General features: G+C 42.1%; 1 protein-coding gene across 2 annotated transcripts; it reads left to right on the top strand.

Annotated features, from left to right (window-relative positions):
• Positions 1-276: 276 nt before the first annotated feature.
• On the top strand, positions 277-10,612 carry LOC311126363 (ubiquitin-conjugating enzyme E2 H-like). 2 transcript variants are annotated; one of them, XM_084200371.1, is made up of 6 exons: positions 277-785; positions 2,898-2,972; positions 3,189-3,228; positions 3,865-3,917; positions 6,039-6,167; positions 6,478-10,612. In XM_084200371.1, the coding sequence occupies exons 1-6, from the start codon at positions 677-679 to the stop codon at positions 6,600-6,602; spliced, it is 531 nt and encodes a 176-aa protein (XP_084056497.1). In that variant the 5' UTR covers positions 277-676; the 3' UTR covers positions 6,603-10,612. The 2 variants fall into 2 exon arrangements, with proteins under 2 accessions (XP_084056497.1, XP_084056498.1); XM_084200372.1 differs by having other exon boundaries at positions 564-785; positions 2,901-2,972.
• Positions 10,613-10,967: the final 355 nt, after the last annotated feature.

Raw genomic sequence — 10,967 nt, 5'->3', positions numbered from 1 at the left:
CGCGAAAGAGACGGCGGGAGAGGGAGAAGATCGGATAGACCGGTTGGCTGACAACGTCATGAAAACGATGCACACGCTTCAATGGGGCAGAAGGCCGTGAGTTGTTGTGATTCTGGATGGTCAGATAGCAACAATGACAAGAAACTGCCATGTGAGGAATCGTAGGTGACTCGTTTCAGCTAGTTTCATCTTGTTCTTGATAGCATGTCTTGTTTTGAGATGTTTTGACTGATTTCATGTCTATGCTAATATGGCACAAATCCGCTAGCTAGCTAACCAACAACTGTAACGATGTATTTGAGACAAGTGCTCATTGTGCAAATATATGTATGTTTTCAATAAACATTGGAGACGAAATATTGTTTACATGTTGTCAACAATCTAAGCCAACCCGTCTGTTTTGCCCCATAGTTGCGCAAGCGTCGGTTTTGTTGCTAAACAACCAACCCGTCTATAGTGTTCTCTCCTCAACTCCCTTGTGAGGAAGCTTGTGATGACATTCCACAGAGAAAGCGTTTCCCCCATCAGCAGGTGCATTATCCTATTAATGAGGTCAAACATTTCTGTGACCAAAACAAAGAGGAATAAAAAAAAATGAGAGATGCGTTATTTATTTAGCCGCAGCCACCTCCGCTAGAGTTTCAGGTCGTTGTGTAATTCAAATCCAGTGTGTCCAATGGCCATTAGCCTTAACCTCCTTGAACACAGCATCGAAAGCAAGCACGAAGTCACAATCCTCAGTGGACTCAATGAATTTGTAGTGAAGTTTTATGGACAACAAGGAAGTAAGTGTTTTTTCTTATTCAAATCATTTCTATGGATGTGAGCTGTTCATGTTATGGAAATGTTTCTGTCCTATTTACCTATTAACTGCCTTATGTTTTTAAGTCCCGCCCCTAATCAAATAACTTCAGACATTCTCCATTGTTAAAGTGATCGCCTAGTTCATTACAAAATCATCCCGGACTAAACCACTTTTGAGGTCTGAAAGCGTCTGACAAACGTTTACTTTGAAGTGGAAAACCACTAACTATCACTTCCAGACAACAGGTTGCAAGTATGTGTTCATACTGTATGTCATGTCATGAATCACTATCATGTCTGATGTTTACTCATAAGAGTACCACAAATAAATAAATAAATAAATAATATGCCATTTAGCAGACGCTTTTATCCAAAGCGACTTACAGTCATGCGTGCATACATTTTTGTGTATGGGTGGTCCCGGGGATTGAACCCACTACCTTGGCGTTACAAGCGCCGTGCTCTACCAGCTGAGCTACAGAGGACCACTTAACACAAGAGATTGAGTTAAGATGGTCCCGTTGGACTGAAGCCAGGACCTCCGGTCAGCTACAACAACAGAGATTCAGTTACGATGGTCCCGTTGGACTGAAGCAATGGCCCTCAAGTCCGCTACCACAGGAATGTCAGCCTCCTGTTCTTTTCTGAACGCTGAGTGAAGTTCACAGGGGCAGGAGAGGAAAATGGATTAGAACGTGGCCTGTAGAGGAGGTGTAGGTGGAGATACTTCTCACCGTGTTTTTCACAACATCTGTCTCACCAAACCCTCCCCTGATTCCACAGCAATAAAGAGAGGATGTCTGTGTGTGTGGTTACGATGCAGACAGAACAGGATTCTGTGAAAGGACTCTTTGGAGTACATACACTAGTACACTAGTCTGTTTTCTGAGTGTGTGCATGCATGTGCTGTCCCGTTCCAGTTCGGCACCACGCTCTTATTCTTCGCCAGGTATTCTGGTAGTTCATGACACACACAACACCTCTCCATTGGAACCCAGTCATGGGATGTCTTTGTTATAGAGATTGATCTGGAAGTAAAGAACTCTTCGCTGCCTATGGCTAAAATACTTTACTGTGTAGAATCAAAGGAAAATCAATGCCTGCTCGTTTTACCTTTATGCTGACTGTTCCTCTGACTGTTGATGTCAGTGGTATAGAGAAGACTGTTCCTCTGCTGTTGATGTCAGTGGTATAGAGAAGACTGTTCCTCTGCCCAGTGTGAAGACTGTTCCTCTGACTGTTGATGTCAGGGGTATAGAGAAGACTGTTCCTCTGCCCAGTGTGAAGACTGTTCCTCTGCTGTTGATGTCAGTGGTGTAGAGAAGACTGTTCCTCTGACTGTTGATGTCAGTGGTGTAGAGAAGACTGTTCCTCTGCCCAGTGTGAAGGGCTACAGCGCTGCAGTGTCAAGTCCATAGGGTTTCTATGGTTAAGTCTCTCTGCTGTAATCCCTGTACTGATATTAAGTATCTCCCTCAATGATGTCATTAGTATATAAGCCTACCAGACCTGGGTTTAAATACTATTTCAGATATCGCAATTACTTTCACATACATTTGAAGTATTCAGATATCTTTTATTTGAAAAGACAAGTAGTTGAATATTTTAATGTATTTGGAAATACACCTGGAAAGTAGTTGATATACTCAAATACACTCCCATGTATTTGGAAATGCTGTCAATTTTTATTTTTAACAAATAACCAGTCAAATGCTCAAATAAAAGTACTTGTTTGGGGCTGTGTATTTGAAAATACTAAAATACACAGATTTATTTTTAAAATACAAGATACTCAAATGCACATGTATTTGAACCCAGGTCTGAAGCCTACATGTCTATGTACATAAATGGGGAAAAAGGCACTGCACACCGCAATCTATGTTCCTAATGTGGTTTATTGGTGAAAATGTTGGTCACCAATCAACCACATGACAGCATAGGTCTAGATTAGAAAGCGCAGAGTCTCTAATTCTACCATTTACCGAACTGTTTTGATATTCCAGCAACTGCTCAAAGATATTGGATGTGCATATGTGATCTTTTCCTGTAGCATGTCTGTTATCCGCCTCCTCTCTGTGTCTCCTCCCATCCAGCAGCGTACGAGGGGGGCGTATGGAAGGTGCGAGTAGATCTACCGGACAAATACCCTTTCAAATCCCCATCAATAGGTAGGGGGTTGGCATGGGGCCGCTGGGGTTCAATTCTCAGTTCACACACAAAATATAGATATGTATTATTATTGTCACAAACACCGGATAGGTGCAGTTTTACAAGGCCAGCCATTGCAGTACGGCTCCCTCTTACTAGAAGTAACAGGTAACATCTATAGTTGATTTGCGTATTGCTCATCTTCTTTAGCTGTTGTTTTTCTCTTTCGTTTGCAGGATTCATGAATAAAATCTTCCATCCCAACATCGATGAAGCGTAAGTTGATCACGACTTCTGATTTAAAGGAACACTGAAATAGTACATGGTGCCCTCTTTCATGAGTCTCATTACCTTAACCTTGTCTTGTGTTGCTGGTGCGAATGGCAGCATGGAGCTTTTCTAACCACAAATCCATCTTAAGCCACCAGCCCTAACCTTAACCCTGGCCCTAACCTTTTGACCCTAACCCGTAGTGAAGAATTAATAGCTAATGAGCTTGCGCAAGCATCTAGTGACCATCTAGTGATGACCTTGTTAAGCACTTGCATGCCCATCTCTAAGGTCCTGTGTAGCATAATCTGATTCTATTTTCATTGAATGTCCATTCAAAGACATCAACGGTTTGTTTGGCTTGTCTCCCAGATCAAATGGTGAGAGGGGGCATTGGAGGATTTAAAACACAGAACAACAGTCTGATCCTCTACGTTAACTGACCATAATATTCTGTCCTGAATACAAAACATGAAAACACTCATGATGAAAACATTGCCTCAAGCATTTCAGGGGTGAATTTTTAAATGAATTTATTCTCCTCTGTCACCAACCTCACTTTGGGGCGCTCCTCACTGTTGTGTAGAGAGGAAGTGTCTAAGAGAGCCTCCTTAACCCCCTCTCTTCTCCTCTCATCTCCAGGTCAGGAACAGTGTGTTTAGATGTCATCAACCAGACGTGGACAGCCCTTTATGGTGAGTGGGGTGGCTCAGAGCTTGGATGTGTGTGTGTGTTTGTCTGTCTACGCATATGTGTGACACAGGCACATGGGCCACGGCCCCCCTGTCCAGTGTAAAAAATTAATTTAAAAAATGCCCGCTGGCGTCACTTGAGAAACAAGTGGAAAAAGTGGTGGGTGTGGCTTCATGTAGGAGCGGAGCGCGGTCAGCTATCCACAGTAAGAGGATTACAGGGGAAAAGGCTAACAAGGTAATACCCTGAGCCAGCAAAGTCAGAAAAGAGGTGGGCCTAGCTGCATCTCCTCACACTAATAATTAACAACTCTTCAGCTGAGAGAACAGAACCGCTCTTGTTCTCTGTCTCTGTGTGCCTCTGTTTCTCACTCTGTCCTCATCTCTTACTCCCCTCCATATTGCAATCAATTCCTCAGTAATAATTACCAGTCTCTCGAGGGCCGAGTGTCTGCCGGTTTTCTCTCAGCCTTTGTACTTGATTGATGAATTATGATCTCTGATTTAGTAAGGAACTCCCCCACCTGGTTGTCTAGGTCTTAACTGAAAGGAGAAACCAAAAACCAGCAGACACTAGGCCCTCCATGGAATGAGGTTGACCCCCCCTGCTCTACAAGGTTAAGACAGCAGCACACTGGTGTAGATGACCTTGTTTATCCACAACAGATGTTTCATTAGTCCTCACTATTTACTTTCACTGGGGTTTTCACATGAACCCACACGGGACGCCAAACATTGCTATAACTTACCACTGCACTTATAGAAACTGATGTTTCTAGAGACTAATCAATATGGAACGGAATGTATTTCTTATCAGAAGATTACTGAGTTATTATTGTAGTTCTGAAGCCTCCCGGTTCATTCTGCGCAGGGTTCGTTCGTTCTGTGTGTTTTGGACCGCGGCTTTGTTTTTGTTCGAGATAAGTCACTCAAGTTAATTAGGCAATATGTTTGGTTTGGCTACTGTGGGCTTTGCCAGTAGCCAGTGTTTTTGAATGGACTTTGAGAGCTCTAACAAATTAGATTTCCAGAACTGTAGTGGAGGGGTTGGGACAAAAACAACCCAATCAATGAAGCATTGTCTACTTTAGGTCTTGATTATGAGTAGGGACCAAATACACTTGATTTGATGTCTAAAACACTGGGTTACAGTCAGTCTAAAGTTTTACCCAATAATGTGTATTTTCAGATCATATTTGTACTTAACCAATAGAGACACCCAGTCAATGTATATCAACTGGATTGCTGATGCTGTGTTTTGGCCATTGAGAGGCTTTGAAGCCACCAGTCGGCTATATTGGCACTCCCCAGTAGGAGCAGTCCTCCATAGGAATTAATGGAATTCTACAGTATTTCAATTAAATGTTTCAAGGACAATATTACATGTATTTAAGTATTTTGTTGTAGTGGGGACAATACAATTATACTTTAAGGAAAATGTTTTGTATTTATAAAAAAAATTGTTTTATGTTTAGCTCACGTAATATAATTAAAAGTATACATTAAGGTGTCTGTAATATAATAAATGTGGTAAAAACGAATGTAGACATTAATAAATGCATTTCAATCGCTTCCAATGGAGGGGGAGTGCCAAGATGGAGGCACTGTGACTTCAACACAGCGCCCCCTAGCAGTCATCTAGTGTGTGTATATATATATATATATATATATATATATATATATATATATATATATATATATATATATATATATATATATAATTATTGCATCCAGTAGACATCTGCAGCATTGCACATTTTCCATTGAGCGTTAATTTTCTTGCAGAGAAAAGGCAAAGGCCTGCAACCGTATGTCTAGTGGAAGGGCCTTCCTCTGGCAGGATGTTTTTTTTGTTTGTTTTTTACCTAGAGGCCCTTTACTCATCACTGATCCTAAAATGATTGGATAGGTGTAAGCAAGGGTTAGATTACATAACTATCACCTATCCGGTCATGTCAAATCTGCAGTTATGTCGGAAAGGATGTTTTTTTAAAGAATGCTTTAATTGTAAAAGTCAATATTTTAGCAAAGTCGTCTTATGTATGTTCATTGTGGCCTGTTTTATCGATATCTCTGTGTCTCTCTCTCGCTCTCGCTCTCTCTCTCTATCGTCCACTCCCACAGATCTCACCAATATCTTTGAGTCGTTCCTGCCTCAGCTGCTGGCATACCCCAACCCCATCGACCCGCTGAACGGAGACGCGGCCGCCATGTACCTCCACCGGCCAGAGGAGTACAAACAGAAAATCAAAGGTACGCCTCTCTCCATACGCCTTGCTTTACTCAGTGTTGTCTGTCCCAAGGGAATTCAGTAGTGCAGTAGATACCCCTACCTTAAGCCATAGGCCACCCTTTGTTCAGATCTGATATACTAAAGTGTGTGTGTCTTGTCTGTCACTCCTGGCTGTTGCTTTGTTCCCTGTTTTAAAGCACCCGTGTCTGCTCCCTGGCTCAGAGCTCTTAGCCAATGAGGATGAGTCTTACTGACCCTGCTGCCTTGCTCTCCACAGAGTATAGCCAATGAGGTTGAGTGTTACTGACCCTGCTGCCTTGCTCTCCACAGAGTACATCCAGAAATATGCAACAGAGGAGGCTCTCAAGGAGCAGGAGGAGGGCCAGGGCGACTCCTCATCGGAAAGCTCCATGTCGGATTTCTCTGAAGACGAAGCCCAGGATATGGAGTTGTAGTGATGGGAGACGACTCCCCTTTAAAACCACAGACTGTATGATTTCCTAACCATGAGAAAGCAGACATCATATTCATATAAGTTGATTTTTTATTATTATTATTATTATTATTACTACTAAAACAAGGATTTTTATGGATATCAATCCTCGGTGTATATCACACACACCTCCACCCGCTTTGTGTTTTCTCCATGTCCCAGTCGCTTTCTCCTCCTTCAATCCCTGTAAAGGTGCGTTGGACGTAGCGGTAGCAGTGCCCACATTCCACCGGTAGCTGCGATTTTTAGCTCCAACGCATGCAGTCCCCTTCGGCCTTACCCTCACTGCACCAACGACCTGACAAAATGGAGACTAGCTCTATGGGTTGGGCTGAATAGGCGGCGGGAGTGGGACACCGGGGGATTTCCCTTCTCTTAATCTCATGAATGTGTTGATGAAGAGGAACTAGAGAGAGTTAGGTCATAGTCATGGTCATGGCAATTATGGTCCAGGTCTTCAGCCGAATTCGTACCTGTCTGGATTTTATTTTTTATTTTTGTTTGAATGGTAAAGTTGGATTGGAATTGGATACATTAGATACATCACCCTGCCGTCGTTGGCTGTCGACTTGTCCTGCTAGACAGGTGATTGGGTATTTTAAAGTAATATGAAAGAGGGGAATTGCAGCTTCAATATCTATTTTGTATATTACCAATGTTTTTCTCGTGTTCATTTCTGTAATTTGTGCTTTTCATTTGGCTGGGGTTAGGAGCTGCCTGTGTTGTTTTGTATGTGTGTGCAGCACCTTGCTTGTACAGTGATACTTCACCTTTCTCATTAGAGCCTTATGAACCCAGCCAGCGCGTCAATCAAAGCGCTTACATCTCTCTGAGCCTGTCCAAGCTGGTATGGCTGTCAGACTACCTGTACCCCTTTAGAAAAGTACATCACTTCCTGGAACGCCATAGGTATTAACTATCCACTGAAGTTTGTTAGGGGTGAATAATGCCCAGAATGAGGGATTGAACGCTGATGTGTTGGAAAGTGAGGTAGAAGTGGCCGACCTTACCTCACCGGCCACAGCACAGAGACCCAACATACTCACCTCAGCTCTGTTTCTTTGTCAAAATAAAAGGAGCATAGGAAAAATCACAAGAAGCATTTTTGTTAAAACAACAAAAAAAGCACAAGGTTTTATTTTATTTCCTACAACCTCCCCCCACTCCTCCCTCCTAGAGGATTTGGACCTTGTTTATTTTGGTGGCAAAGACAGAATATATCTATTTTTTGGGGGGGAGGACATCATTCTGTACAGTTTGGGCATGATCCTGAAGTGACGTTGTGTTGGACTGTGTTGCGTTAGGCTAGTGTAGGGCTCCACTAAAGTAGTACTGCTTGTGTGGCTACTGTCTGAAGGCTTGAGTTGCGTTGTGTATAAGGCTTAGTGATTTACCTGGGTTACCCTTCACTCTTAGATGGGGAAAATACAGGGGGGGGGGGGGGGGGATATCTGCAGGTCTTTTTTTTGCTAACATTGTTGAACTTACCAACTTTGCCTATTGCTCGTGCTAAACTATGATATGTGTTTTTTTGACTTGGTGTAGGGATAGTTCGTTTGCTGGACGGTATCTTCAACTAAAGACATATATGGGTATATTACAGAGTTGGCTTGTTTCAGGCAATTGTCTGATAAGTAAAACAACAATAGATGTTTGGAGGTAAAGTGTCAATTGTGGGGTTTACATCAGATATTCCATGGATCTATACCTGCTGGTCCCCTTCAGAGATGTACAGATCAACGTGAGAGTGATTCCAGACAATGGCAATTAATTGACTGATGGAGAAACTAGACTGAATGTATGATAGTCTGGGCAAAACAAAAGCATAGGGCCTGATGAAAGTATCAGACTGCCCAACGTGATGAAGGCCACATTGGGATTGGATGGGAGCCCACATATTTTGTTTCTTTTTAATGTCAGTGTTCCCTAAAAGCTTGGCTGTTCAAGGCTCCTGGATAATCACCTCTCTTCTCTGGTCAAAGACAGATTGGATTCCAACCCATTTCCTGGTATAAGACAGGGACGTGTGTTTGGGGATCCCATGTTTCCTCACAGGCCAAATGGAGCCTGCAAAAACTGAATGATGTCACAAGGATACGCAGCAGAGTACCTTGCAGTTGGCTTCTGCCGTTTCCTGAGCTGCCTGTATTTATTCACTCTATATGGAAACCTTCTCTTTTATTTCTCCTTTTTAATCAAATAATTTACGGGCACCACTGTTAAAACAAAGGTGTATGTACTTACACTTCAGCCAAATTGTGTCATGCTGAAGAGAATTAGAATTCATTTTATTTTTTTGTATTTTAAGTATTCAGCTTGAATTTTATGATTTTGTTTTTTATTTTCTTCACATTTATGCAGTATTGTACTAAAGTGAAAAAGTAAGAAAAATACATCCCATCAGAATAAGTGGAGAAATGCAATGGAGCCCATTTTTTGTTTTGGACACTTCAGAGGGGAGTAAATGTGATATTTTGGTATTTTTTAAGAGTGCTCTTGTGTTGTCCTCGTTATAACTATGGGTTTGGTTTTCAAGCAGAAGTGTCGATGTTCCCACAAACGGGGCAATACAAAGACGACATGTACTCAGCTGTGGTCTGTTGCTATGGTAAACATTTTGGTTTCTTTCTCACCCCCTCCTTTTTATTCTCCCCAATCTAACTCCATGATGAGAGGACTATTTATAACCTTTGTTTTTCTGTTTGTTTTTAACTCAAGTTGAGGACTCGATGACTTACAATCCAAAAATATCCAATAAACATGAGTGTGCTTCCGTTGCAACTTTGATTCTAAATTATTTTTGAAAAGATTGTGAAAAAGTTTTACTGCTTGATTCAATTTTTAGCCCCTCCCTCTCTGAAATACATAAGACCATAGGCATATCAATGTGAGATCTAGTTTCCCCCAACACACTATTAACACTGACCCAATGTGAGATCTAGTTTCCCCCAACACACTATTAACACTGACCCAATGTGAGATCTAGTTTCCCCCAACACACTAACACTGACCCAATATGAGATCTAGTTTCCCCCAACACATTATTAACACTGACCCAAGTCAACCTATGTTCAAAGTATTATCGAGGTGGGTGGGGGCCAAAGCAATTACTGTAGTAAAGGTTTGAGTGTTCCTAAGAGATAGTGGTACTTAGCCATAGTACCCCCAACCACCTCGCATAGTGAAGTCAGTACTGAAGGCCTTAGCTAGTGGCTTCTATCCAGAGACTATTACATCAGAGGGGAAGCTAGAGGCCTGGCTTCCATCTGCACCGTCGGCGCCCCCTAGTGCTGTTTTGTGGCATCACCCCTGACCCCTGTGTTGGCTGTAGTGTACTTGTCTTGCATACATCTGGTGTGGAGTGGAGGGGCTCGATTCATCATGTGCACCTCACGTTCTGTCTTTGTGCTTCTCCAGAGTGGAACGAACCACACCCAGACACAGTCCTACTGCTTTCACTACAGGGGACGTTGGGCACACAGCATGGAAAATGGCTGTTTTTTTGTTTTTTTTATAGGAACTCTGTATTTGTACCTAGTGTGTTCTACTTGAAAAAGTCGAAAGGGTGTTTTTTAATCTGTCCTTGGTCTTATGTGGATTCACTCCTCTTCCCTCCTCCTCCCTCTCTCAACCAATCTCTCTTCTACATTTTCTCCTTTCCTCCTTTTACTTTGCATTGTGGGCATGCTTGTCACAAGACAAACACTATCAGTGGAGGCTGCTGGGAGGAGCTATAGAAGGACAGGCTCATTGGAATGGCTGGAATGGAATAAATAGAATGGTATTAAACATGGAAACCACATGTTTGACTCTGTTCCATTAATTCCATTCCAGCCATTCCAATGAGCCCATCCTTCTATAGCTCCTCCCAGCAGCCTCCACTGCTCTCTATCTACAGGATTATAACCTCTTAAATAGTTGTGTATAAATAAACCGTAATAAGTTCTTTTTTAATAAAACATTAACTGTGTATATACTTTGTCAGTGTGTTTCAGTTTGGGGGATTTTCTCATCTAGCCCAGTATTTCCAATACTCCTTCCCAGAGTGTATGTGTTTGTGTATAATAGTAGTTTTTCCCCTCACAGTGCACTGAACTGTGTATACATATGCACAGCAGTTGGCTTACAGCTTAAAATTCGATTAGAGAATTATTAGGCCCTTTATGAAGGGTTATTGAGTTGATCTGCCTTGATTCTAAGTAGAGTTTTTAGATAACTGTAACGAACCAGAGTTAAAGAGCCCTGCCTTACACCTTTAATGGTTGTCATACTGTTTATTACCGCTAGATGGCAGCATCTCAATACAGTCCACTCTCCCACATGTACT

Source organism: Coregonus lavaretus (assembly GCF_964263955.1).
Source record: "Coregonus lavaretus genome assembly, contig: HAP1_SCAFFOLD_1816, whole genome shotgun sequence".
NCBI classification, from domain to species: domain Eukaryota; kingdom Metazoa; phylum Chordata; class Actinopteri; order Salmoniformes; family Salmonidae; genus Coregonus; species Coregonus lavaretus.
The sequence above is the reverse complement of the archived record's forward strand: the minus strand, read 5'-3'. Positions and strand labels throughout refer to the sequence as shown.

Excerpts from the sequence above, each read along its gene's own strand:
- LOC311126363 (XM_084200371.1), top strand. The coding sequence starts at position 677 with ATGGCCATTAGCCTTAACCTCCTTGAACACAGCATCGAAAGCAAGCAC. Across the intron at positions 2,973-3,188 it reads TTTCAAATCCCCATCAATAG|GATTCATGAATAAAATCTTC; the intron begins GTAGGGGGTTGG and ends TTTCGTTTGCAG. Across the intron at positions 6,168-6,477 it reads GTACAAACAGAAAATCAAAG|AGTACATCCAGAAATATGCA; the intron begins GTACGCCTCTCT and ends TGCTCTCCACAG.